This window comes from Carica papaya, chromosome 5 (assembly GCF_054855325.1).
Source record: "Carica papaya isolate Zhongbai chromosome 5, ASM5485532v1, whole genome shotgun sequence".
NCBI classification, from domain to species: domain Eukaryota; kingdom Viridiplantae; phylum Streptophyta; class Magnoliopsida; order Brassicales; family Caricaceae; genus Carica; species Carica papaya.
The window spans coordinates 37,416,399-37,443,426 of record NC_142313.1 but is presented as its reverse complement, the minus strand read 5'-3'; the positions used below and the strand labels follow the sequence as shown (position 1 = coordinate 37,443,426).

Sequence of the window (27,028 nt, the reverse complement as noted above, 5' to 3'; positions counted from 1 at the left end):
GAAGATAAGGATATATGATTTTCAATGGATTTTAATCTACCACCTTTGCTACACACCTCCAAACTATCACTTACAAGAGAATGTTCAAAACCTCCCAAAAAATTCATCATCACAAGAGAATAGGTCTACTAAAAAATTCATTACCACAAAATAACCTTTAAAATCCAATCCGCGTAAAAGATCATATTAGACCCTAGATTTTCTCAGGTGTATACAAGGAAATAAGTTGTCGAGTATTCTCTACTAATAAATTCTCCTCCAACAGCAAGATCTATTAGAAAAATGGACAACTAACTTGATTAGAATGAATGAAATGGTTTCAAATAATAAACTAACTTAGTTCTCATAATCAATTACCTAAAGGAGTAAGCCCAAGCATTTTTAAGTACCAAGAAAAATTAAAACAAGAAGGCATAGAAAAAAGAAATAAAACATTGTATGCTAAGCATATACCAACCCCTATAGTAGATATATTGATTCTTTTTATCAACAGCGGGAAACATCATGAAATTGTTGCAACTATCTCAAGCATACCTTAGTCGTCAAGAATTGCCGTACAGTAATTTCTTGATTCAATCTTGCAATGAGATCTTCCATATCTGTCTTTGCTGTTGCAAGTCTCTGTTGCATTGTCTTAAGAATTCTGTTAAATTTATGTCTCTCATCTGATGGAAGTGCAACAATCAAATCTGCAGACTGCAAACATGCATTAAAAGGAGCATCCATGGAGGTAGAAGCTTCAACACCTTCAGGGATGTCCAGCGAGTCATCACCAAATAAATTAGAGATTCCCAAGTTTGATGCTTCACTAGCTCTTGCAGAGCTTAAGTCACTTCTGATGCTTTCCATAGAGAATCTTTGAGCATGGTCATCTAACCTTTGATGCTCTACTTCAGTCAAAGGCTCTGTTCTGTCACTACGAAGAGCTTCGACTATCCTTTCCGAAAGTTCCTTTCCAACTATGGTTCTGATATCTCCACCAGTCTGCATTTTCTGCCTGGAAACTCTTTCCAGCTTCCCCAAATTGTAATTCTTATCAGTTAATTTTTGCTCACAAGTTGAATCTTCTACAAGAATATCATTACCTTTCCCAAGCCTGGGCATTCCCAGTTCAGTTATGTCACTGGAAGAACCATTATCATGATCAGATGCAACTGATGCACTACCAGCAACCAGGGAAACATCTGAGCTGGCATCAAACAGAAATGGAGTGACAACACTAGATGAAGAATTTGCTTCTGTAATTTGCTGATCTACATCATCGAATGCTGAAAGCATTAAAAAGAGAAAAGTCATATTAGCAACAAATCTTTATTCATCAAGAACTTAATTAAAATTTAAAATTTTGTTAGAATGGCTTAAAATTCAGGATGGCTCAAAAAATGCTGAAAATTTGAAAACTAAAAAATACATTTTAGTCATATTAGTTTGGCAACAGCTTGTTCATTTTTCACTTTAGTTCCACTTTCTACTTCTACTACCATGACTTGATATTCATAACTGAATAGTAATAAAGATGGATAAATTCAATTTTTATTCAGTTTTTGTTCCAAGGTATAGCAGAGTGTATCAAAGGAACACCTACAAGACCTTGCAGCAGCTTCTAGCTCAAGAAACATAGCTACTGGAGTGCTTCTGGATATGTCAATGTCTGATAGTAGTTGTCCCATCCAATCCTCCAAACAACACCGCCGCTGCATAAAGCTAATCACTTTTGAGAATATCATACTATTATTATGTATTGAGAAAAAATTTTCATTTCTTGGACCATAAGAGAGAACACACAGAATATAATAAGCAAGCCATATTATCTATCGGTAACCAGAATTTGTTGAGTAATTCTTTTTATGGAAAAAGAAATATTATTAATAAGAGAAATAGGATTACAAGAAGATGGGGGATCAAATATCCTCCCATATAAAAAACAAGAAAAAAGGAGAAGACCATTTACTCTTGACAAAGCATAGCAAGCTAATGTCTGCCAAAATGAACAAAGATAACTCCTTAAGATGCCCATGAACCTTGGCCCAAAGGAAGCCAAAACAGAATTTATCTCAGAGAATAAAAAATTTGGCGAAACGATCTCTAAAAGTTCAGCATCTCGCTCCGGCCACATCACTCATATTCCAACAAAGAAAGTGTTGGAAAAGTTCTTGTATAATAAGTAGGGTAAAAGGTTTATCAGTAATATACCCATCTCATATAATTAAGAGTGTTTTCTTTTATTGTTCATATAAACATGTTTGTATAGGGTACTATTATTCAAGAAAATTCATACTTCATTCTCTACATGGTATCAAAAATCTAGATTATAAAAAACCATAAACCTTTTTACAAACCTTGTACGACCTTCATCGTCGAAATAAGAAAACCTTAGAGGGGATAGCCTTCATAGACGGCCACCACAGTCGAGCCGCCTGCAACCATTAATCAGCCTCCTGCCACTACAATCCAGCCTTCATAGCCGGCCCTGTCCTCCAAGCTGCGCAGCCAGAAGCAGCTAAAGGAGTGCCAGCACCAGAACCGCGTGCCTATACCCAGAAAAGCCACCAAAACCAGCAACAAAAGCAACCTGCATCTCCACAGCTTCTGCCAGGCCAAGCCAGCCACCAGCTGCATCTCAATTGCCCAGCCCTCCCTCTCTCCTGCAGCCTCAATCCAAAGCCGCAGGCCACTCCTGCAAACCAACCATTCCATTCCTCTGCACACCACTTGCCAGCCGTGATCCCCGCCCAACTGTATTTTTTTTTATTGGCGTTAATTGCCTAAGCATTCCTTTGAAAGATATCGGAAGTTACGCCGCAATCTACCGAAACAAACTTTCCAATGGGAAACTCTAGCACAGAACAACATCGAATTCCAACTAATCAGGCTGCTTACTATTTCAATGGCATAGATTACTTGAGTTGATTGCAACTGATTCGGACCGCCCTTCAAGGGCAGGAGAGAGCTAAGTCATATCTTTGGCACTGGACCAAAGTCAAGAAATCTCACTTTTGATGTTTGAGACGAGGAAAAATGATGAATATGGCTTGACTTTGGAATTCAATGGCAACAGTTGTATATCTACCTACAGCAAAGGAGATTTGGGACTCAATCCGAGAAACCTATTCTTAGGAAAAACATGCAACTTAGATATGTGATTTGACTTTCAAAGCCTAGACATCTATGCCAACATTATGGCAAGAACTTAACCAATATTCTAGAATCAATATGGAAAGTAGTAAAGATGTAGCAGTCTTGAAAAGACTTGTTGAGAAAGATAGACTGTACCAATTTATGGCAGGACTCAGTGAAGAATATGATCAGGTGAGAGTTTACATCCTGGGAAGGAAGAGATGTCATCCCTGAAGAAGTGATATGCTTACTGCAGGTGAAAGTAGAAGAGGGATTATACTTGAATCTCGCACCACTAAGGGCTCTGAAATGATAACTAAAGACTCCAAACCACGTCAACTAGGAAAGTAACCAAATCACAGTAAGACCACGGCATATTCAGCTACCTTCTACAAGAAACCAAGGTACACAGGAGAAAAGTGTTGGAAGCTTCAAGAAACCAAGGGACATACCCATAACCAGGAATTTGAGCATCAAATAGCATATTCAGTCCCTCCAGCCTTAAAATTTGTCTTTGCCTCCATATCTTAATTGTTACTAGCTTGAAAAGGGTCTTCAATACCCATTTCTTCCTCCAAGAATCTTCCCAAAAAAAGGTACCCATCAATATCTTCCTCCACATCAAAAGATGTAGCACTAGGAACTGAGTCACCGTACTCTTCCTCCAAAACAGTTCCTAGAGTGATGGATTTGTGGAAATTCATGGAAGCATAAGCTTGACCAAACTGAAGAACTGCCTGCAAACTTAAATGATGTCTCTTCACCCTCCAAAACTTCTTCTTCTCTAAGAATACTCGATAATAAATCTTTAGCCTCACCAGTTAGAGAGCTTCTAAGTCACATCATGAGTCTTGTTACCTTCTTTGGAGATAACAATTCAACACAGTGTGGATTTCTGATTTGAAGCTGTTTGGGCTACTAGTACTCCAGAATAGGTTAAATTTAATAAATTTTTTCCATCCACTGAACCTGCATAGCTTGGAAAGATATGGGTCTCATTCTGTGGGCTTCCCAACGCATGAAATCAGCCCTTCTGGTCACTAACTGGGCCCCGGCCCAATCTAGAAAAAATTCAAAAAAGGAAACTTTCTATTGAAAACAGAAATTTTGTCTGTGCCCCTCTACATTTTTAAGAACATTCCACTAGCAATGAATGCTTCTAACCCCTTGGACATCGGTGCAATTAAAAGAAAATGATTGAGTTACATAGGCTGGGAAAGATATGGGTTCCATTCTGTGGGCTTCTCGATGCATGACGACAAAACCTTCTGGTCACCAGCTGGGCCAGTCTAGAAAAAAGTTTCAAAAATGAAACTCTATATCCGCTATATCCTTACGAATTTTCTGCTACAATTGGATCCTTCTAAACTCTCGGAAGTCAACGGCAATTAAAAGCAAATGATTGTCAAATAATTGAATATCTTCCTTAATTGCTTTATATAGAAAACCCTCCTCTTTACCCACACTTTATTTCTCACTTGATACCAAAGGTTTTGAAAATTGAACTTGAGTTTTCAAAAGTTAAGGAAATAAGCTGCTCCTCAATGAAAGCTTCCATCAATTTTCGAGAATCATTGCCCGCTACCGACTCTTCTTTCTTCCCAATATTTCCGTTACTCTCCTCAGAAGTTGTTGTTTCTTTCTCGAAGCAGATACCTCAACCAGTGGTATTTTCAAACTCCTTCAACCGATCCCCACCCTATCTTCTAGAACAAACATGGCGTTTCTCCTCCGTCATCCATTACATCTTAACAAAGCGAGAAAACAACCCAAGAATTCTTGATTACTCTCAACCAGAAAATACCTATTCGGCTATCTAATAACTAGTGGAAAGATTTGACATTGTTGTCTAAGCAAAAGAGAAAGAAGTTTTTTCAACCATAGCACTCCTTATCCAAACGAATTAAATATCCTTACAAATAGAGAATTCCAAAATGACCAAACTTCTGGGACTAATATCTCCTCTAAAATTTCCAGAGGACTTGGCGTCAACAAAAAAATCGGTCAATTTCCCCATAATCACCCAGAATTAAAGACTAAAACTAATAAAACCATAATATCACCAACTACAGTGAAGCGAAACTGCAAGTCTAAATATTCCAATTGTTCCTCATGATTGTCCCCCGTGGAAAATGGAGAAGATATCACCCTATCCACGAGACCACGACTCACAAAAGTTGAGTCTCCTCCTTTACCAGTTTCCCGTTGTGTTTCACTTGCTAGATGAAAAGATGCAATTGTCAGCAAGATTTTCTCTTCCTCTTTTAACCAGGAGGTGCAAGCAGTGGATTTTATTACTAGCACACAACTAATAAAAGTTAAATATGTTTATTTAAAAAAAAAAAAGGTTAAATATGCTTGTTTGTGCAATAAATTAATACGTCAAACAAAACAGGGAGAAGAAAATTGTCAGTTGAATCAAACACCCCGACTCGAGTTTTTTTTATTAATTAAAGCCTATGTAACCCATCATTCTCCCCCACCAATGCATTTATGGGGTCTCTTCAATAGCCCAACTTAGTAAAGAATGTTGCTTTCTATGTCAAGATGATGTTGAATCACCAAGCCACCTTATGCTTTGGTCTCCTAAAACCAGAAGGCTCAACATTCTATTCTTAGTCTCCTTAATTCAAGTTAGGTTGCTAGTGGCTTCATAAAGGATGAGATTTGTGATTGGAAGGGTATCACAAATGCAAAATCTAGGAAGAAAGTTTATGTCCATCATTCGTGACACTATTATCTGAATCATTTGCAATAGAACTTTTAGAAACCTTACAACCCCTTTCACTCATAGGTCACAATCATTGGTTTAGAACTCCAAATATTTGGTTTTTGGGTCATCCCATCTGCGATGAGTGTGAGTTTGTTGATATCTAGATCTTTTCTCATAGAAAGATGAGTAGATATTTGCAAATGGGTCACACCACCTTGGTGCTTTGTAATTGTGTTCTTTTTTCCTTTCAGAAAAAGTAAATACCCCATACTACTGAGGTATGTCCATTCTAAAATATTTTTATTTTTCATCAGTTTTAGACATCAGCAAAAGCACGGAGGCCTAGTAACCTTCATGTTCCTGCATCGAACCAAGCTCTAATAACGAATTAACTTAAGATAGCAAAGGAGGCTAGAAAGATAGAAAAAGAAGAGCTAAATTTAATCCATAACTACATGGATTTATAACAACCACAATCATAGGGTTCTCACAACCACAATTGCAAGGTTGTTAGACACTCAAGTCAGTGAGTCCTAATAGATTTGTGTTCATATTGAATCATTCTACATAGTCTAGTGACTAGAGTACTTGAATATTAACAAATAAGATGGAAGAGTGATGAAGATGATGTTGGTGAAAAGAAATGAATAAGAAGAAAGGGTGATGAAGATGGTGGTGAAAAGAAGTTAGAGAGAAAGGAGAAGACGCATCCTTCTACTAACTTAAGTAGCAACTACACGACTTCTCCACTCAACTTTTTTTTCTGAATGTGTCTACTCAAATTAAATGGAGCGAATTATTGCCTTATTACATAATATATTATTATTCTCTGAAACAAAACTAGCTTTATATTTTAATTTCTATATGTTTTTTGATAATTTTACACGATAAATTTTTTCTAGTACAGATAAAACTAAAAATAGAACCATAAGTCATGCTATTTAAAACACCAGCCCAGCTTTATATAATAAAAATGTATAAGTTCCCTCCAGACAAACAATACAACAGTCAATTGCTATCACAACAGACCTCATGGCTATAGTTGCCATATGCATTATGGAACTCAAAAAAATCAAAAATTGATTCTAATAGTTCACAATCCCATGGAAGAGAGAAAAAAGTAGATTAGAATTCACAAATCTGCAGTACCTCTTCCAACAATCTCTTGCTTTTAATTCTCAAAATTCTCTTAGCAGGGGCCACGGGCAAAGCTTTCTTTGGAAACTCCTTTTTAAGCTAAAGAAGAACAACCAGAAGCAAGAATGCATGAGTGCCATAATCAAATGAACAAGAATGGATGCATGTGCAAACTCATTGAACCAGTAATATTATTTAGTCAAATACATTTGTTTAATTGTTCAATGAAAGCAACTTTTACAATGCTGGAAAATGAATGATTCAGTCTCTAACAATATACATAGTAAGCTCCCACTTACTTCAGAAAGTAACTTCAAGAAATCACTATATCTTCGCAATGTACATCGGGTAGTGGTGATCCCTTCCGGTGACTGGATCCCAACTCGAACTCTGTAGAACTGTTGCCAAAGAATGTTAACACAAAAATTAAATGTAGCAATTCAAGTTTTAGCAGAATTTAGTTAAAATGTATTGCAGCTAGTACATTTAGCTTCTCAGAGAAAAGTAAATGAAAGAAAGTTTTTAGGCTCAACTATGACTTCAGAAGGTTGACAATGACCACAACAAGATTGGTATGAAGATTGCAGGCAAACTTGTAAGCACAGATCAATTGGATAAAGTCCTCAGAATGCACAACAAAGAAGGGTGAAACCCAGCAACAGGTCAAACAAGCAGTAATATCTTCAGCTTGCGCCTAATGAACAAAAGAAAAACTGACAAAACCAGCAACGGGAAAACTGTTTTTTATTTGATTGGTGTGAAATAAAGAATAACAAAGGAAAATAATATTTATCAATACAAGTAGGAAGGAGGAGCACACAACAAGAGAGAAGGAGTGATGCAGAGTAAGAAACTTCTAAAGGTAGCATATCTCAGTAATAGGAGATATGAGGCAAAACAATAAATGAACATTAATGTTTTCAGAAGCTAACTTAAAGGAATAGAGAGGTTTAGTTTTCTTTTATAAATTTTTTAAAGTTCTACAATAAAGGGAAATAGTAAGATTTATTTTCCTAATTCTCTCAATTTAATTTATTTCCTGTTTATTAAGTTTCCTATTTTTCTAATCATTTCTATGTAATTTATTTTCCTATTTACTAAGTTTTCTACATTTTCTATTTTGATTTTTTTTACATAACCTATTTTGATGTACTTTAGTGTTTACAAATAAGGTATCTTAACTTAGTTATTAGGTAGATTATTCATTATTGTTATTATTATATTAAGATATTATTTTTATTATTTAGATTGGAGATCTTCAAATTTTATTCTTAATAAAAGTTCTGTAAGTTTGTATTCAACATCTGTTTGTTCTACACCAGTTGGTATCAGAGTTTAAATTCGATTCATCACGTTGCCCTAATTTCTCAACTGAACTTAACAAAACTCAACACTATCGTCAGAAAATTAAAAAAATACTAAACTCCTAAATCAGTCAACACCAGCATCAGGAGAGAGAAAAGATAGTAATCATCGATCCAACGCCATCTTCGGCCACTGCAGGGAGGTGGTTGACACTGTCCCTTTTATTGGTTTCATAGGGGTCTGTTAAAATATTCTTTGTATATAATAGCATGATTAACTTTTCAAATATATTAGCATAATTAAAAAGAAAATTAATAGGATAATTTATGTTGGTTACCATATATGAATCCATTTGTATGTATATATATCCTTAATCTTCTTTTAATAAAACATAAGAAATATTCAATATTTTCCTAATTTTTTAAATGATATTAGAGTTAGAATTAGGGTTAGGGTTAGGCTTTGAGAGGTCAGATTCTATTAGACCAAAAGAGGGGTTGAACAACCTATTCACTGTGCCGACGGCAGTCAACAGAACCGAACCTCGGCCATTCAGCGTGTGGCCGACGAGGTAGGGAAGCGAAAGAAGCCAGATCGTTTCTGGAACGACAGAAAATAGGAAGAGGTTTTGCGAAATCATCCGTGCGTGTCTGGAATGACGGCCGCACGAAGACAGAAGCCGAAGAGAAGCTTGTTCGACCAGTTTCAAGTGTGAAACCAGAAAGCCGGAGAGGAGGATGTAACACCCAAGTGTTATTATTTTTATTTTTTAATTATTTGAATTTTTTTATTTTTAATTAATTTAATTTGATTTAATTTAATTTAATTTCATGAAAATAAAAATAATAATAATGATAAAATTGGGTAAAAATATTATTTGAATTTAATTGAAATTGATTTTGGAAAAAATGAGTGAAAATTTGGATTCTGGGGGTGTTTTTAAAAAGAAAATCGGAAACCGGGGGTCAAAACGCAATTTAGAAAAGTTGTGCCACATCAGCAGCCACGTCAGCGGCCCGATCAGCAGCCTCGGCCAACCAGGACACGCCGCGTGGCAAAGAAACGCTGACTAGGGGACAGACCACGTGGGCGATCCGCGTGCGCGCGATCGGATGGCCTAGATCTGTTCCCGCGCGCACGGACGACCCAGATCAAACATGCGCACGGATGGCCCAGATTCACACGCACGGACGGCTCAGATTCAATCACGCACGGACGGCTCAGATTGCATTGCGATAGACGGCCCAGATTTAATCCCAATTAAATCGCAATCGAACGGTTCAGATTTAATCTTGATGGACGGTTGAGATTAAAAGGCAAAGGGTATAAATAACCCCACCCACACCTGACCACAAAAACCCTAGCCGCAAGTGCCTCGCCGGAGAAGAAGAACCAGATGCCGGAGGAGCCGGCTGCCGCCACCCGCCGCTGCATCGGGGAAGTTTCCGACCGCCGATCGAGGTAAATTTTCTCCTCCTGGCTCGTTTTTCGATACTGAGTCCGTCTATGGCCAAACCAGAGCCAAACCACCGGCCAAATGCCTGGAAAACCCAGCCGAAGCCCAGCGGTGCCGCCGCGCCCCTCCTCTGTTTTTGCCTCCGATGAGGCCCTTTCCGACCTCCGTTCGATGCAAATTTTATACCACTGTGATCACCGTTTTTTTCTCTACAGGTTGATCGGAGCCAAATATCAAAACGCGACTCACGCCGGAGGAGTCGCCGCACCCGAGAACACCGCCGCCGGTAAGTTTCGGTTTTTCGTGATTTTTTGGCCCACCGAGGGCCTTAGGGTTGTTTTATCGCAGGGACCGATGCAAGTGTGGCCGAATTCGGCCGAAAACGGCCAACCCGAGGCGAATCGCCGCCGCTCGCCGGAGCACGGCGGCTCCGCCGTGCTGGAATTCTAATATTGGCCGAAAGGGGCCCTAAGTCTGATTTGGGATTTTTTGGGACACGTGCAGGTACCTGTAGTGTGTTTCAGTTTTTCCGGAAAAAATTCAGGAAAATTAGGGACAGCCTGTAAGCGCATTGTAGAGTCGAATTCAGACCCCAAAACAAGTAAGGACCCCTCACTTTGTTTCCTATCACGGTATTAAAGCTAAATAAATAATTAAACTGTACTTTGTGAATTTATAGATGTATAATTGATTAAAGTTGCCAATGGAGCCCGAGTCTGATACAGTGTTGGTCTATCATTGTTTGATCTAATTTTCAGTATTGAATGCAGCATGATGTTTGATGTAATTATGTTATGGTCTCGTATGCATGAACTATAATTTTTTTTATTATGGTTTGTATTATGGTGAACCCGATACTGTGTTGTCTTGTTTGGTGTCAATTACTGGTTTACATGTTTTGTATGATTGGATGATTGAGATCAAGGAAAAAGGTAAAAAGGCAAAAAGGTTATGTGAATTGATAAATGGATAATGTGGACAGCCTGACTAGATATTCTGGGAGATGGTGGATGGACCAGGTCCGTAGGGAACCCCACCGGGAACGTGGTCTCTCATACCGGACGGGGTATGGAGACCTTATGTGTTTTGGCGCCCATACCGGACGGGGTATGAGGACGGCCCGTTTCACCCTCATACCGGACGGGGTATTGAGGTTCATGATTTTGGCGCCCATACCGGACGAGGTATGGGGACAGCCCTGGAATCAGGTTGTAAGGTTAAGGGTTCACGGGTAGCGGGGACCCCCTATGGATCCCCATGGATACTAGTAGACTGGTAAAAGAGGAAAATATGTTGTTTAATGATTGAAATGCAATGGCTTGGTAAATGTTATGTTATACATTTTATATGATTTCATGATGATGATAATGTTGTTGCTTTCATATGTCGTTTTCATGGATTTTACCGAGCTAAGTGAACATTAAAGGTTTTTATATTAATAAACTAGTTCGTTATAAATTATGCTCAATTGCTCATTTTTGTTTTCTACCTACCTTTACTTCCGTAACGGTGAGATAGTGTGATGTCTTTACTGGGCTGGTGTAGCTCATTCCTTATTTAACAATTTCAGATTAGGAAGACATTGTTCCCGAGCCTGTTCCGCAGGAAAACGGCGAAGGGGACGCCTAAAAACTCCATAGTTATATTTATGGTTCTTATCTCGAGTATCTCTTTTACTTAATTTGTTCTTTCATGTTTTGAGTACGTTTTGGTTATTATGTAATAGATGTTAATGAGGAAGCCGAGGCGGAGATAGATCGCGCGACAGCAAGGTTTCGGGGTGTTTCCGGCGCTATTTGGGGCAATTTTGTGACATCCATTCCGGATTTGGGTGCAGATTTGGGTTTTTTGGTAATTTCAAGCCAAATGGAAGTTGTTTGGTGTTTTTCGGCAATGGCGCATGGGTTTCCGACAATGGTGCATACAACGGTGCTTGGTCCCCAAAGGTGAAAGTGAGGTTCTAGTAAAGGCCGTGCATGGAGAGGTACTCTATTTACGCCTAATTTCTGATTTTATTTGCAATGTTTTCCGTGCATCTCTAACTGCTGTGTTTTGGGTGTTCTGTGTGGAATTTTTAATTCTTGTGGTAAAAATAGGTGATAACAAATTCTTTATAAATGAGATAGTCCAAATTTTGTCAAAAATCACTGAACATAAATTGAATGACACCAATTATCTGAAGTGGAGCAAGAGCATTAGAAGCATCTACGCATTATTAATAAGAACGATCACTTGATTCAAGACCCTCCCATTGATGGAAGCAAAGAAGTTTGGTTAAAAGATGATGCACGATTGTTTCTGCAGATTAAAAATTCAATTGACTGTAAGGTAATTGCCTTAATTAATTACTGTGAGTTTGTGAATGAAGTGATATATTATTTAAAATTTTTATATTCAGGCAAAGAAAATATGTCTTGCATGTATGATATTTGGAAGACCTTCTACCGTGCTAAGAAGGAGGATAAATTTCTCTCAGTCTACTTTATAGAATTCAAAAAGACATATGATGAGTTTAATGTACTTTTTTCGTTTAGTACTGCCATCAAGGTACAACAAATCCAAAGAGAGAAGATGACCATGATGAGTTTCTTCGCTGATCTTCCATCTAAATTTGAGATTGTTAAATCTCATATTCTATCTGGTTCCGAGATCATATCTCTTCAGAAAGTTTTCAGTAGAGTGTTACGCACAGAGAGTACTACACTCAATCAACATACTAATGTTCTTGTTGCCAAATGAGGAGGAAGAAATAATAATAGGGGAGGAAATGAAGCAATGGATAATCGGAATAAAAATTTAAACAATATTGTTCGCTACTACTGCCATGAGCAATGACATACAAAGTGGCAAATGCAATAAATTACAAAATCGGAATTAGGGAACACAAACTACTAATATTGCTATTATTGCTACTGCTAACTTCTCTTCTAAGAAAACTATTATGATTTTAGTTGACGAGTATGGAAAATTCTTTCAGTTCCAAGAATTTTTGAAGGAATGTACACCTGTCACTACTTTTGTTGAATCACGTAAAAAATATCTTATCTCCTTCTCAAACAAATGGGTAATTGATTCTGATGCTACAGATCACATGAAAGGTAACCCTAATATCTTATCTAGCTATCAATCATACAAATCATCATCTCCTATAACTATTGTTGATGAGTCAACCTATAATATTGAGGGTTCTGGGACTATAAAACTCCATCCATTACCCTGATATCTGTATTAATTTTACCTAAACTTACTTTCAATTTGATTTTTGTAAGTAGACTTATTAAAGATCTCGATTATTAGATCTCATTCTTTCCTAATCATTGCCTTATTCAGAATTTTATGACGAAAAAGATTATTGGGAAAGGATTTGTATCAGAAGGTCTCTACATTCTTCATAGTTGGGTGTATCAATCAATTGTCTGTTCTAGTGTCATCTCTCCATTTGAAGCACATTTTCAGTTAAGACATCCGTCTCTCACTGTATTGAAGGAGTTATGTCTTCAGTTTCATGATATATTTTTATTAGATTGTGAGCCATGTCAATTTGCAAAACATCAACGTATCTCATCAAGTTCAAGAATTAATAAACAAGCTGAGTCTGTTTTTGAATTAGTTCATTCTGATATTTGCGGTTTGTGTTCTGTTATGTTTAAAATAGAGTTTAAGTATTTTGTTACTTTTATAAATGATTTTTCTCAAATGACTTGAATATAATTTATGAGAATCGTTTTGAAGTGTTTGCTTTTTTTGTGCTTTTCATACGAAAATCAAAACCCAGTTTAATGTTTTTGTGCATGTATACTCATTTCAGAATTATATGACTCAACAAGAGATTCTTCATAAGTCTTCTTGTGTTGATACACCATCTTAAAACAGGGTTACTGAGAAAAAGAATAGACATTTACTTGAAACTGCTCGAGTCTTTTTGTTCTAGACACAGATTTCTAAGCAATTTTAGAGCAATGTTGTATCAACAGCCTGTTTCTTAATTAATCGTCTACCATCTATAGTACTTGGAAGTGATGTTCCTTACAATATTGTCTTTCCAAACAAGTCATTATTTCTAACGCAATCGCAGGTATTTGATAGTACTCGTTATGTTCGATATGTATGACTCAATATTAATAAATTGGATCAAAAAGACTTGAAGTGTGTCTTTTTGGGATATTCTCACCTCCAAAAAAGATATCGGTGTTACTCTCCATACCTAAATAAATACCTGGTACCAACCGATATAATCTTTTTAGAGATATACTATTCTTCTCCTAATCTTTCAGTTTACATATCAAATAAAAGACGATGAATGACTCATCTATAGGTTCCATCCAACTACTTCTACGATGCAACCAGATAATGGTGTTTTTTCCAATATGCCTTATGTTCTAGTTGAACAAACTAATGATGGTGTGTCTCCAACTCAAGGACAACCACCAATTGTTCGTGTTTATTCCAGAAGACAATAGACCAATGATACATGTCCTGTACCAGCTTCTTCGTCATTAGTCTTCGTAAAGGTACACGTCAATGCACTCTTCCTAATTCTACTTATCTCATTGCTAATTTCATTTCTTATGATCACTTGTCTCATTCGTCTAACTCTTTAGTTGTCTTTATAGAATCAACTTCCATACCCAAGACAGTTAAAAAGGCTTTGAATCATCTTGTTTGGCGTAATGTTATGCTGGAGGAAATAAATGTTATTGATCATAATCATACTTGGAATCTGATAGATTTACTCAAAGGAAAAAAAGTTGTGGGGTACAAATGAAAATTTGCCGTCGAAATGAATCCAGATGGCTCTGTGGTAAGACTTAAAACTAGACTGGTAGTGAATGATTATGCTTATACTTATGAGGTTGATTATTCTAATACATTCTTTCCAGTGGCTAAATTTACCTTTGTCCGTTTATTCATTTCTATTGCAACTTCTGAAGACTAGCTCTTACACCAACTGGATATTAGGAATGCATTACTTCATGGTGATCTCTTAGAAGAGGTGTATATGAAACAACTACCTAGATTTATTATTTAGAAGGAGTACGAAAAAGTCTATCATTTGAAAAAATTTTTATATGGTTTAAAACAAAGTTCCTATGCGTGGTTTGACAAGTTTAGTGAAGTAATCTGTGAGTGTGGATTAAAGAAGAGCAAGTGTGATCATTCAGTCTTCTATAAAAAATCAATAGCTGGTATTATATTTCTTATTATTTATATTGATGATATTGTGACTATAAGAGATGATCATGCAGGAACATCTTCTCTTAAATCATTCTTGCATGCCAAGTTTCATATTAAATACTTGAGACAATTAAAATATTTCTTAAAGGTTAAAGTAACAACAAACAAGAAAGGGATTTTGTTATTTCATATGAAGTATTTACTTGACCCATTTGTAAAAACGAAAAAGTTGAGAGATAAGTCATGCAAATATACAAATGGTGTCAAATGTACATTTTACAAAAATGATGGCGATTCCCTTGTTAATCTAGAAAAATACAAGCAATTAGTTGAAAAATTGAACTATCTCACTGTGACTCGTCCAAATATTGCATATCATATCAATGTTACAAGTCAATTTATATCTACACCTATAGTCAAACATTAAGAGGTTCTGAAACAGATTTTGTGTTATTTAAAAGGTGCTCCGAAACTTGGCATATTTTTTAACAATCATGAACATACTCATATTAAATGTTTTACAAATGCTGATTGAGTTAGATCTAAAATAGATAGGAGGTCCACTACAGGCTATTGTGTTTTTGTTAGAGGGAATCTCGTATCATATAAAAGTAAGAAGCAAACAATTGTATCGCTCAAGCGTGGAGTCCAAATATAGAGTTATGATCCAGTCCACATGCGAAGTCTCATAGATATATCATCTTTTAGATGAAGTGGATTTGAAACCCACATCTCCTGCAAAACTCTGGTGCGATAATTACGTTGTCATTCATATTGTCTCAAATTCGGTGTATCATGATAGAACTAAACATATCGAGATTGATTGTCACATCATCCGCGAAAAAATTCAAGAAAACTTTATATTTACTGGTTATGTGAAGACGAGAACAACTAGATGATATATTCACAAAGCCTCTGAATGGAACATGTACTAAGTATCTTTGTAACAAACTGGGCATGATTAACATTTATACTTCAGTTTGAAGGGAAGTGTTAAAATATTATAAAATATTCTTTGTATATAATAACATGATTACTTTCTCAAATATATTAGCATAATGAGGAAGAAAATTAATAGAGTAATTTATGTTGGTTACCATATATGAATTTGTTTATATGTATATATACCCCTAACTCTATTTGAATAAAAGATAATAAATATTCAATATTGTCATAACTCTTTATAGGGTCCAATCGGCTGCTCCACTAAATTTCAACGCTTACCACCGCACTTTTAATTTGAAATCACCCTTGTGGCTACTTTACCATAAACCATCCTTCCCGACCACTAGGAGTAACATCGACATCGAATCTGACACCATCACCTCAAGATGATTCCTCCGCTAGAAGAACATTGTCGGAAGCTTGCTGAAAGCCAATAAACGCACTGACTAGTGTGTTTGGCCTTGGGTTGTCTGACAAATTATTGACAGGTTCAGACTGGTTTGGTTCGATTTTGTTAATCTTATCTAGCTTAGCCACCCCATACCTGTTTTTGGTATTTCCAAAATGATTTACGAGGTTTTTGTATGTGTCTTTTCACTTTTTAAGGTTAGTTGGCTCAAATTTTTTTCATTATTTACTTTGCAAGTTGATATTAGACAAAGTATGTTTAGTCTCAGAGGAACATTGGATGGATTTAAAACATGCACAGAGCTTTTTTAGTTACATTCCATCGAGTAGATGATTCAATTACAACTAATTATTCACATTAAGTTTTATATGAAACTTTTGATCAATATGAATTATGGAAGAATAGAATGTCATATATTTTATTGATTATTAAGGTTGTATATATATGTCTCCATCCAATCAAAGACATTCATATTATAAAGAATCAGCCTCGACAAAAACGAGACTACAAACCATGAACCCCCTCCATCATTATTTGATAGAGAATGCTCCCCACTTCTTCCTGTGGTTATTATTAGAACACAAGCCAAGGAACTTAAAACCACAACACAAGCACCCCTTAGACATTTTTTTGGAGTTTTCGTTCTTCGCTTCCGGCTTTGAAGGTAAATAGTAAAAAAAAGTTCCGTATAAAACGCGAGCATTGAGGCTTTCTTCAAAAGAAAGAGAGAGGCGCAACTGGTGCTTCTTTGTGTGTTATCCAGGTGTATACAAGTCAATAGTAGTAATAAAAAACAACACAACTAATTACAAAGATTACAAACAAGGGGTATATTACTAAAATACTCTTTATTCTACTTAACTCACACTCTAACTTAATATATAATACTTCTTAATACTCCCCCTCAGGCTGGGGAAAAGATATTATCCATTCCCAACTAGGCGATGATTGTCTAAAATACAGGATTGCTTGATCCTTAGGTCAATATATTAGCAAGTCGCGAAGCGCTAAACATATATTAAGTGCATATTACCATTATCCAATTTTTCCTTGATTAAATATCGGTCTACTTCAATATTGCTTAATATTGTCATATTGTACTGAATTTTGAACAATGTTAATTGTTGACTTATTGCTACAGTAGAGTCTTATAAGTCCATCCAATTGAACCTTCATGTTTTCTAAAATCATCTTCAACTGTATGAACTTACACATTCTTTGGGTCATAGCCTTGAACTCTGACTCTTCACTAGAGCGGTTTACTATATTCTGCTTCTTATTTCTCCAAGTTACTAAATTTCCTTTAAGAAAGATACAATATCCAGAAGTGAATCTTATGTGAACTAGTGATACTGCATAGTTTGCATCAATGTATACTTCAAGAAATAGACCATTTTTTTTTTTAATATAATTTCCTTCCCCGAAGTTTCCTTTAAATAATGGAGTATTCTGTAGGCAGCTTGCAAGTGCACTTCTTTAGACTTTTGCATGAATTGGCTCTAACTGCGTATGCAATGTTTGGTTTTGTATGTGACAAATACATTAATTTTCCATTAGTTTCTAGTACATTTCTTTGTCCACATCTAGGTCTTTTATTAGCAGTCCTAGTTTATGATTGTGATCAATATATTTACTAGCAAACTTGCATGCTAACTTATCAATTTCCTTCAAAAGGTTTGTAACAAACTTTTACGATGATGTGAACATTCCAGACTTTGAATAGGCCACTTCTTTCTTGACGAAATATTTTAATTTTTCCATTTCCCTAATCTCGAATTCTCTAACGAGGCATTGCTTGAGAATCATCTTTTATCCTTCCTTATTCCCTGTAAAAATTATATTATCTACATATACCAGGAAAGTTGTGGCTCTTGCTAACTCTAAGTGCTTAATGGACAGGGTGTTATCTCCCTAACTCTGCTTATAATCCATTGATAGCATCTGCAAATCTCTCAAATCATACCCAGGGGGATTGCTTAAGTCTATAAAGTGCCTTCTTTTGTTTGCATACCTTGGTCATTCCTACTCCCTTATCAAACCCGAGGAGAATGTCCATGTAAATTTCCTCTTTCGATTCATCATGCAAGAACGCACACTTCACATCAACCTGCTAAAATTATTAATTTAAGTTAGCAGCTAAAGATAGCAGGATATGCACCATATTCATTATCGGAACGGGTGCAAATGTTTCTTATTAGTCAATCCTGTAAGGTTAGGTATGTACTTTGGTCACCAGTCTCATCTTGTATCTTTCAATAGTTTCATCAGACTTGTATTTGATAGAGAATACCTACTTGCAACCTATTGGTATTTTCCCTTAAGGCAAGTCAACTACTTCTCGCGTCTAATTCTTTTCAAATGTTTGTATTTCACTATTCATAGCCTTTTTTTTTTGTTTTAAAAAAAAATTCATAACCTTTTTTTTTTTATTTCTCACTAATTAAAATCTCAAATAATATTTTAAGAATGAACACGGTATTCAGATTCACAAAAAAAATCTTGTGAGATAGTGAGAATTCAAAAGAAACAAAGTTTAAGACTGATTAAAGTGTATGTTTCGTGCATTCTTTTGTCTTTTTTTTTAAGTGCAATAGGCATATCAATATAAGAAGGAAATGGATTCTCAAAATTCACCTCATTTCTAATATCTGACTCAGATTCTTGAACTTGCTTGGAATTAGAGTCAAGTTTTTTCTTCTTAAATACACCTGGGTAAAGCATGGGCCTTGTATGATTTGAGGTTTAGGTTCATTTTGTATGACTTGAGGTTCTTGCTCATTTTGTGGGCTCAGGTTTCCTGGTGTAATGGTTGTTTTAAAGGATACAATGTTTAAAAGTAGGGGATGAATACCAAAAGATGAATCCTCTTTATCTTCTAGTATAGTCTCTCCTTGAAGATAAGATTTATCAAAAAAGGTTTCTGTCTCAATAAATGTAACATCAGTATATATAAAGAATTTTGTAGTAGCGAGATGGCAACATTTATATCCTTTCTAGATGAGCGAGTACTCCACAAAAACGCACTAGATAGCTCTAGAGTCAAGTTTCCCTCTTTGTGATTAATGTATGTGAACATAGGCAACATACTCAAAGACTTGGACTTTAGAGACTCGTACTTCAGGAAAAAATGAAGCAAGAACTTCCATAGGGTTGCAAAATTTCAATACTGAAATGATAATTGGCTACTTCAAGAAAAAAAAAAGAAGCAAGACCTTCCATAGGATTGCAAACTTTAACGCTAAATGGCAATCGACTTATAAGATATGTAACAGTTAATAAGCTTCCCCCTAGTATTGTTCAAGTACATGGTTTTGAAACAAAAAGGTTTAGGTAGCGGTCAGCAAATGGCTGTCTTTCCATTCTACTACATTTTGTTACGGAGCGCAGACATAGAAATAATCATTAACAGTTCCTTCTCTCCGGAAGAAGGATGAAAATTTTTGTTTTAAAGTAATATTTGACATTATTAGTTTGGAAGCATTGATTTTTATCACAAATTGTGTATGAATCATCATATAAAACTTGGAAAAGATATGACTGAGTTCAACTTTAGATTTCAACAGAAAAAGTCAAGTTACCTGAATACAATCATCAATATAAGAGATAAACTATCTAGCCTCAAAAATATTAAAAATATTTGAGAGATCCCAAATATCACTATAAACCAAAGTAAAAGGAGAGTTACTTTTTTATTTATCAGACAAAAAAATTTACACGTTTGTGTTTTCCCAATTCATATACATCACAATATAAATTTTCATTACTAGAATTCGAAAACAATAAGGGAAATATAATCTTAAGGTTGGAGAATGAGGGGTTACCTAACCTTCTATGAGAGAGCCATATCTTATCAAGGGTGCTAGTGGAAAGGACAGCCCGTGGTGTCTCAAGTCTATTATTGGGGCATAACATGTTTCAAGTCTCAATCATCCTCCTAGAGTTCTGATCCTAAATTTCACTAAGAGATGAAGAAAAAATCACTTTATAACTAAGATGTTGGAATAACTTAGTTACTGATATTAAATTGGTACGCAATTTAGGGACATGTTAAGTTTTATAGTAAACGTTAAGTTTTATAGCTCTAACTCCTACTATTGCTCCAACGAATTTTGTATTGTTGGGGCATCAGACATAGGGGTTAAAAATTGAGCGGAGTTGTTCATGTAGTATGTGGCTCCCAAGTGCAATCTAGGAGCAAATTAGTCTATGCGAGGTAATAATTGTATCTGAATGTGCCTAATGAGGTCATAATTGTATCTGAATGTGCCAATAAATCAGTACATGTTTGTTTCTCCTAGGACTCAAGTCGAATTCTTAATATTTCAATCTCCACTTTAAATTCACTAAGATCTAAAGTTGTCATGTTGGAATTTGCTCCACTAACTTGGGATGTAATATCCAACATGATTTGAAATATTTCAATGCAGTTAAGGCCCATCGAAATAGCAACTAATTTGAGGTTTTTATTGAGAAAAAAAAAGAGCAAGGCAGACGCATGCTGGTTGGCGTGTTGATTGGTTGCTTGGCTAGTGATCATGCAGCTGGACTGATTCGCAGCTGCAAGAAGTAGCGGCTAGAGGTGTTGCTTGTAGTTGGACAAAGGCTTATAAACAGAGGAATTGCAGCTAAAACAGAGCAGAACAGAGCACTGAAAACAAAGTAGAGCTGTGCAAAAACGAAGTAGATTTTTGCCCAAAACATAGCAAAACAGGGCATGAAACAGAGTCGAAACAGGGGAAAACTGAGCACAACAGCAGGTTTCCAGCACAGTAGTTGCTGGAGCAGAGCGCCAAAACATAGGCAAAATAGAGCAGTTTTGGCTGGAGCAGAGCATGTGGGAACAGGGTGTTTTCCAGCACAGTAGTGGTGTTTTCTGACAGAGCAGGGTATGTTCCAGCAACGAAAGCTGGATTTGGTTTCAGGATTTTTCTTTTCATCTTTCGACAATAAAGGTTAGTTTAGGATTTTTGGAAAATGTTAGAATATTTTTCCTATAACTCTAATACCATGTGGAAAAATAGAATGTTATATATTTTATTTAGTATTAGGGTCCTATATATACAAGTTAATAGTAACAATACAAGGAAATTAATTACAAAGATCATAAACATAATATATTACTAATATACTCTTTACCTATTAAACCCACACTCTAACCTAACATAAAATACTTCTTCACATGGATATAGGGAGAAAATTAAAATAAATCTACATTCTACAAGGTCACAAGCTTTTGTACCTATGAACTTTATGGGGATGTTATCAGATAGAAATTTAAAATTATTTTCTAATATCTAAAATTGTCCCCCCTACAAGAGACAATAAGTCCCAAGAGCAATATGATACTTCTTATTCTTATAAAGGTTTAGTTATTTCAAAGGAAAAATTCTTATAAAAGTTTGGAGGATATAAAAATAACTATCCAGAATTTACGTAAAAAGTTGTCATGTAAGAAATGACGATGACAAAACAAAGAGAAAATCTTGAATCTTCAGTTACAGAAGAACCTAACATATCTCAAATTTTCATATAACATGAAGAACAAGAAAATAATGAAATGGTGAATGATTTAGTGAATAAACAAAATCTTATGGAAGTGTCGCAACCTAATGATCAAGAATCAACCCTAGTTGGTTTAAACTCCACCAAGGAAGTGGCCCCATATGAGGATATATCTCTACATTCTTTGACCCCTAACAACAACAGAAAGAGTTTGGTTATTATTCTCTTGTGGATTTTGTCATTTCTAATTGGTTTACTACATCTTCGAAATCCTTGATTTTAGAAGCATTCATGCCATCTCATGAGAATTTCAAGTTTCACAAGCTTCAAATGTTATTGAGACAAGTTCCAACTTCGCTATCCTTTTTACTACAGCATTTTAAAACTCGAGGTCAAATTTTCACCAAGTGGAGGAGAATGATGCAGAATAGAGAACTTCTAAGATAGATATATTTCATTAGTAAGAGATATGATGCAGAACCAATAAAGAAACATAAACATTTTAGGAAGTTCAATAAAAGGAATAGGGAGATTTAATTTCTTTTTACAAGTTTCAAAAAGTTCCACAATTCAGGGAAACAGGAAGATTTATTTTTCTATTTCCTAAATTTCTTATTTTCCTAATTCTTTCTATTTAATTTGTTTTCATATTTCCTAGGTTTCCTACTTTTCCATCCTATCTGTTTAATTTATTTTCCCATTACTAGGTTTTCTATATTTTCTATTTTGATGTATTTTGGTGCATATAAATAAGGTACTCTATCTTAGTTATTAAGGTAGGTTATTCATTATTATTATTCATAAATTCAAATATTATTTTGATTATTGAGATTCGAGATTTCTAAGTTTTGTTCTTAGTAAAAGTTCTCTAAGTTTGTCTTCAATCTCTCTTTGTCCTACATCAACAAGTTTTACTTAATTTTCATTTCCAATATACATTAACCTTTAAATATACTGAAGAAAGTTTTATTCTACAGAAAATAATACTATGAAGATCCTAAAAAATCAAGTTGAAGGATGTGATATAAAGCCATCGGCATTGGTAGAATAACATCACATATAAGAATAACAAAAATGTCAAAAAAACAAATTTGATGAACAAAGGATGCAGAAATCAGCTTTTATTCAGACAAGATGAAGGGCAGTAAAAGAATACCACTATAGGATCTGGAACTCTTGATTCTGGGGGAACAGTCCAAGAAGGTATAGTGACACAGTAACTCCACCCTGTTTGAGGATCATGCGGCCAAATGGTGTTGCGCCCATCCTATGTCCAGAGACCAAGAACCATTGATGGAAAAAACTTAATAAAATCCAGAAAGGCAAGAAATTCTAAACTATACACGAACATTTAATAAAACTCAAATCCTAAATACCAAAGAAGGAGAAAAAGAACTTTAAAGCTGTAGGTTTGTTATACGAAAAATTCTCAGAAAACTGCACTACCAATCCAGGCTACCCTAACAAAATGAAAATTTTAAACGAATAGCTAAGAGAGAGATCGCTTCATAGATACGCATAAGCTCCAACATTATGTAGGTCACTATAAATTAGGATAAGACTCCAATACATCGTCAGTTTGCCAATTTTTATTTCTTGCAAGGACCTCAAAGTGCCAACTAATCATGAAATATCTCTTCATACAGAAATCTTCCAGATGAGATGAAATTAGTTATTTTGCTGGCAAGCATGCAGCAATATCAAATGGATCCCGCTTAAGAAAATATATAATATGAAATTCTTCATTTAAACATAAGCTCTTAATCTAGCACCCAGTAATCACACTTGAAAACTGATATAACTGTGACAATGCATTGGTCATATAAAACTGCAAGAGTCCAAAGTTATAATAAGGCACATAACAATCATATAGTGAAACCAGGGAACCAAAAAACAACTCCATTGATTCAAATAGCATACTAGGACCCAAAAAAATGGACACAAAATTCTCAACAGATGAATCAAAGACCTCCTCCAAATCAGAATGCCAACTCTTGACCAGGAAGCACCTCGTATAATTCTTGAGGTTAACCACCTAATGACTGGATTAGCATGATAAATTGGTTAACCCAACACCAACATACGTCCAAAGCTACCCAGAACCTCAATTTTAGCTCAAACATACTTGGAAGACAAATAAAAGTTTCAACAAAAACTTATCAAGCAAAAAAATCATAGTTCAAATTCAACCCACCCAAAATAATAGATGACAACAAGGCAGATAAGGGGAGAGAGCGAAAACAAACAAACAAAAAGAAAGAGAGAAAGAAATCCTCTAAAAGAAAATAGGAGCAGGAAAAATCAAAGAGTCAAATACCCAATTGCGAGGAGGAGCACTCCAGTCCATTCCCAAAGGCAGCGGTGACTTGCCGTCATGACGATGCTGTGGTGGGCTCTTGCGATTTGGCATTGATTCTTTACGACTGCCGCTGTCGAAATCATAAGTACGATAATTATCACTGTAATTAATGGTGAGGCGGTTATCATCATCGTCGTGGAACAGAGAAGATGAAATTCGGTGGTGAAAAGTGAGAGACTCTGATTCGGGATCAATGAAGGCGAGGTTGAAATCGAGCAGAGAGAGGTCGTGCGCGTACAGATTCATTTCCTTTGTTCTGGTTTTGTCTCGTCCTTCCAGAACACGCCTTCACCTTCTTCTGGGTTTTTTCTTCTTTTGAAAATTAAAGCTTGTTCTGTTTTCAGCAGTACATTAATGGAGGTGGCCGTTGAATTGAGACGATGCGTGGTAGAGTGACGAAGCTGCACGGTAGAGTATACCATAAAAAATGTAAGGGCACATGTTATATTGCTAACTCACATTTTTAAAATTAAATACTTTTTTTTTCAACGAAAAATTAAATATTATTACTATTATTATTATTATTATTATTATGTTAATTTATTAAATTAATTTTTTAAATTTTGTACCTATTATATTTTAATTTTTAATATTTTTTATTATAATTTAATTTATGATATTTTTATTTATTTTGAACATTTTTTAATATTTTAATAAAAATTAAAATAATTAGTTCATATTTAAATAATTTAAAAAAATATAATTAAAAATAATTTTAATTAATTAATTAAATTATTGATAAAAAAGCTATAATATTATTATTAATCTATTAATATGTGAATTTCATTAATTAATTAGGGTTATTCTTTAAATTATTTTTTAAAAATCTAAATATTTTCTACACTAATCTAACTTTTTTCCTTAAAAAATAAAAAAAAAAATTAAGCGTTTGAAACAAATAAAAAATATCAAAAACTCAATTGTAAAAAAAATATTATGTATCTGTAGCAGCCCCGGTAATTCATAATGAAAATTATATTATAAATATCAAATGCGGAAGCGAAGACAAAATTGATTAACATCGAACCTCATGCTACGTTTAAAACTGTAAAACAGGCCAAATAACAATTAACCGACAAACACACTAGACTCGGGCTCCATTAGCGACCCTAAGCAATTTCACACATTCGATGATTCATGAAATATCGTTTTATCATTTATTGAACTTTAAAACCGTGATAGAAAATAAGGTGAGGGATCCTTACTCGTTTCGGGGTCTGAACACGGCTTCACAGTGCGCTTGCAGGCTGTCCCTAATTTTCCCTGAATTTTTCTCGGGGAACTGAAACGCACTACTGGTACCTGCACGTGTTCCAAAAAAAATCCCAAATTAGGCCCAGGGCCCCTTTCGGCCCTAATCGCAACTCCGGCACGGCGGCTCCGCCGTGCTCCGGCGGTGATTCGCCTCGGGTTGGCTGTTTTCGGCCGTTTCCGGCCGAATTCGGCCACACTCGCATCGGTTCCTGCGAGAAAACAACCATAGGGCCCTCAGGGGGCCAAAAAATCACGGAAAAACGGAGCTTACCGGCGGCGGCGCTCTGGGGTGCGGCGGCTCTCCGGTGAGATTCGTGTTTTGGTGATTCGGCTCCGGTCAACCTGTAGAGAAAAGAGTGGTGATCACGGTGATATAAAAATTGTATCAAACGGAGGCCGGGAAGGGCCTCATCGGAGGCAAAAACCGAGAAGGGCGCGGCGGCACCGCTGGGCTTCGGCCGTGCATTCCAACCGTTTAGTCGGGATTTTGGCTCCGATTTGGCCACAGGAGGAATCAGCGTGGAAAAACGAGTCGGGGGTACGAAATTTACCTCGATCGGCGGTCGGAAGTTCCTCCGGTGCGGCGGCGGGTGGCGGCGGCCGGCTTCTGGTTCGTCTTCTCCGGCGAGCGGCAGGCGGCTAGGGTTTGTGGTCTGGTGTAGGGGTTCTATTTATAACCCCTTGCTTTTTGATCTCAGCCGTCCATTTTGTTTTAATCTGAGCCGTCCGTTTTTGATTGAATCTGGGCCGTCCGTGCGTTTAAATCTGGGCCGTCCGATCGCACGTTTGATCTGAGCCGTTCGATCGCGCCCACGCGGATCGCCAACGTGGCCCTTTTTGGAATGACGTGGTTTTGCCACGTGGCAGGTCCCGGTTGGCCGGGACTGCTGACCGGGCCTGCTGACGTGGCTTTTTTTTTTTTTTTTTTTTTCTTCTCCTCGGTCCGGGCGCTACAACTCTCCCCCCCATAAAGAAATTTGGTCCCCAAATTTGCCTCATTACTCTTGATCAAACAGATGGGGATATTGGGCCCTAAATTTTGATTCCAGTTCCCAAGTCGCCTCCCTGGGCGTGTGGTTCTGCCACATGACTTTTACAAATGATATTTCCCGGTTGCGGAGTATTCTGCTTTCTCGGTCCGTGATACTGACCGGTACTTCTTCATAAGACAAGTCCTCTCGGAGTGGAAGCGGTTCGTGAGCCAAGACATGAGAAGGGTCCGGATTGTACTTACGTAGCATAGATACATGAAACACATTATGAACTCGAGAGAGCTCAGGAGGCAGTGCAAGTCTGTAGGCAGTGGTACCAATCTTGTCTAAGATTTCAAAGGGTCCAATATATCTGGGGTTTAATTTTCTCCTCCTGCCGAACCTACTAATTCCCTTGAAGGGGGTGACTTTAAGAAACACCCGGTCGCCTTTCTCAAAGGCCAGGTCTCTTCTCCGAGTATCGGCATAACTCTTCTGCCTACTCTGAGCTGTCTGGATGTTCTTCCTGATCTTAACTATCTTGGACGTGGTTTCTTCTACCAAATTCGGGCCAAACAATCTTCTATCGCCCACTTCCTCCCAACAGATCAGCGACCTGCACGGACGCCCGTATAGCACCTCGTATGGGGCCATACCGATGCTTGCTTGGTAACTGTTGTTGTAA

At 36.3% G+C, this 27,028-nt stretch overlaps 1 protein-coding gene across 1 annotated transcript in view; it reads right to left on the bottom strand.

Moving 5' to 3' along the window:
* LOC110807571 (Phox (PX) domain-containing protein) overlaps window positions 1-24,545 on the bottom strand; it is a 39,693-nt gene extending 15,148 nt beyond the window's left edge. The window contains exons 1-6 of the mRNA XM_088220685.1: window positions 24,077-24,545; window positions 22,916-23,026; window positions 7,267-7,365; window positions 6,980-7,066; window positions 1,586-1,694; window positions 535-1,268 (exon numbers count right to left, since the gene is read on the bottom strand). Of these exons, the coding sequence (XP_088076811.1) occupies window positions 535-1,268; window positions 1,586-1,694; window positions 6,980-7,066; window positions 7,267-7,365; window positions 22,916-23,026; window positions 24,077-24,364 (1,428 nt within the window). The 5' untranslated portion in view covers window positions 24,365-24,545. The remainder of the gene's footprint in view (window positions 1-534; window positions 1,269-1,585; window positions 1,695-6,979; window positions 7,067-7,266; window positions 7,366-22,915; window positions 23,027-24,076) is intronic.
* Window positions 24,546-27,028: the final 2,483 nt, after the last annotated feature.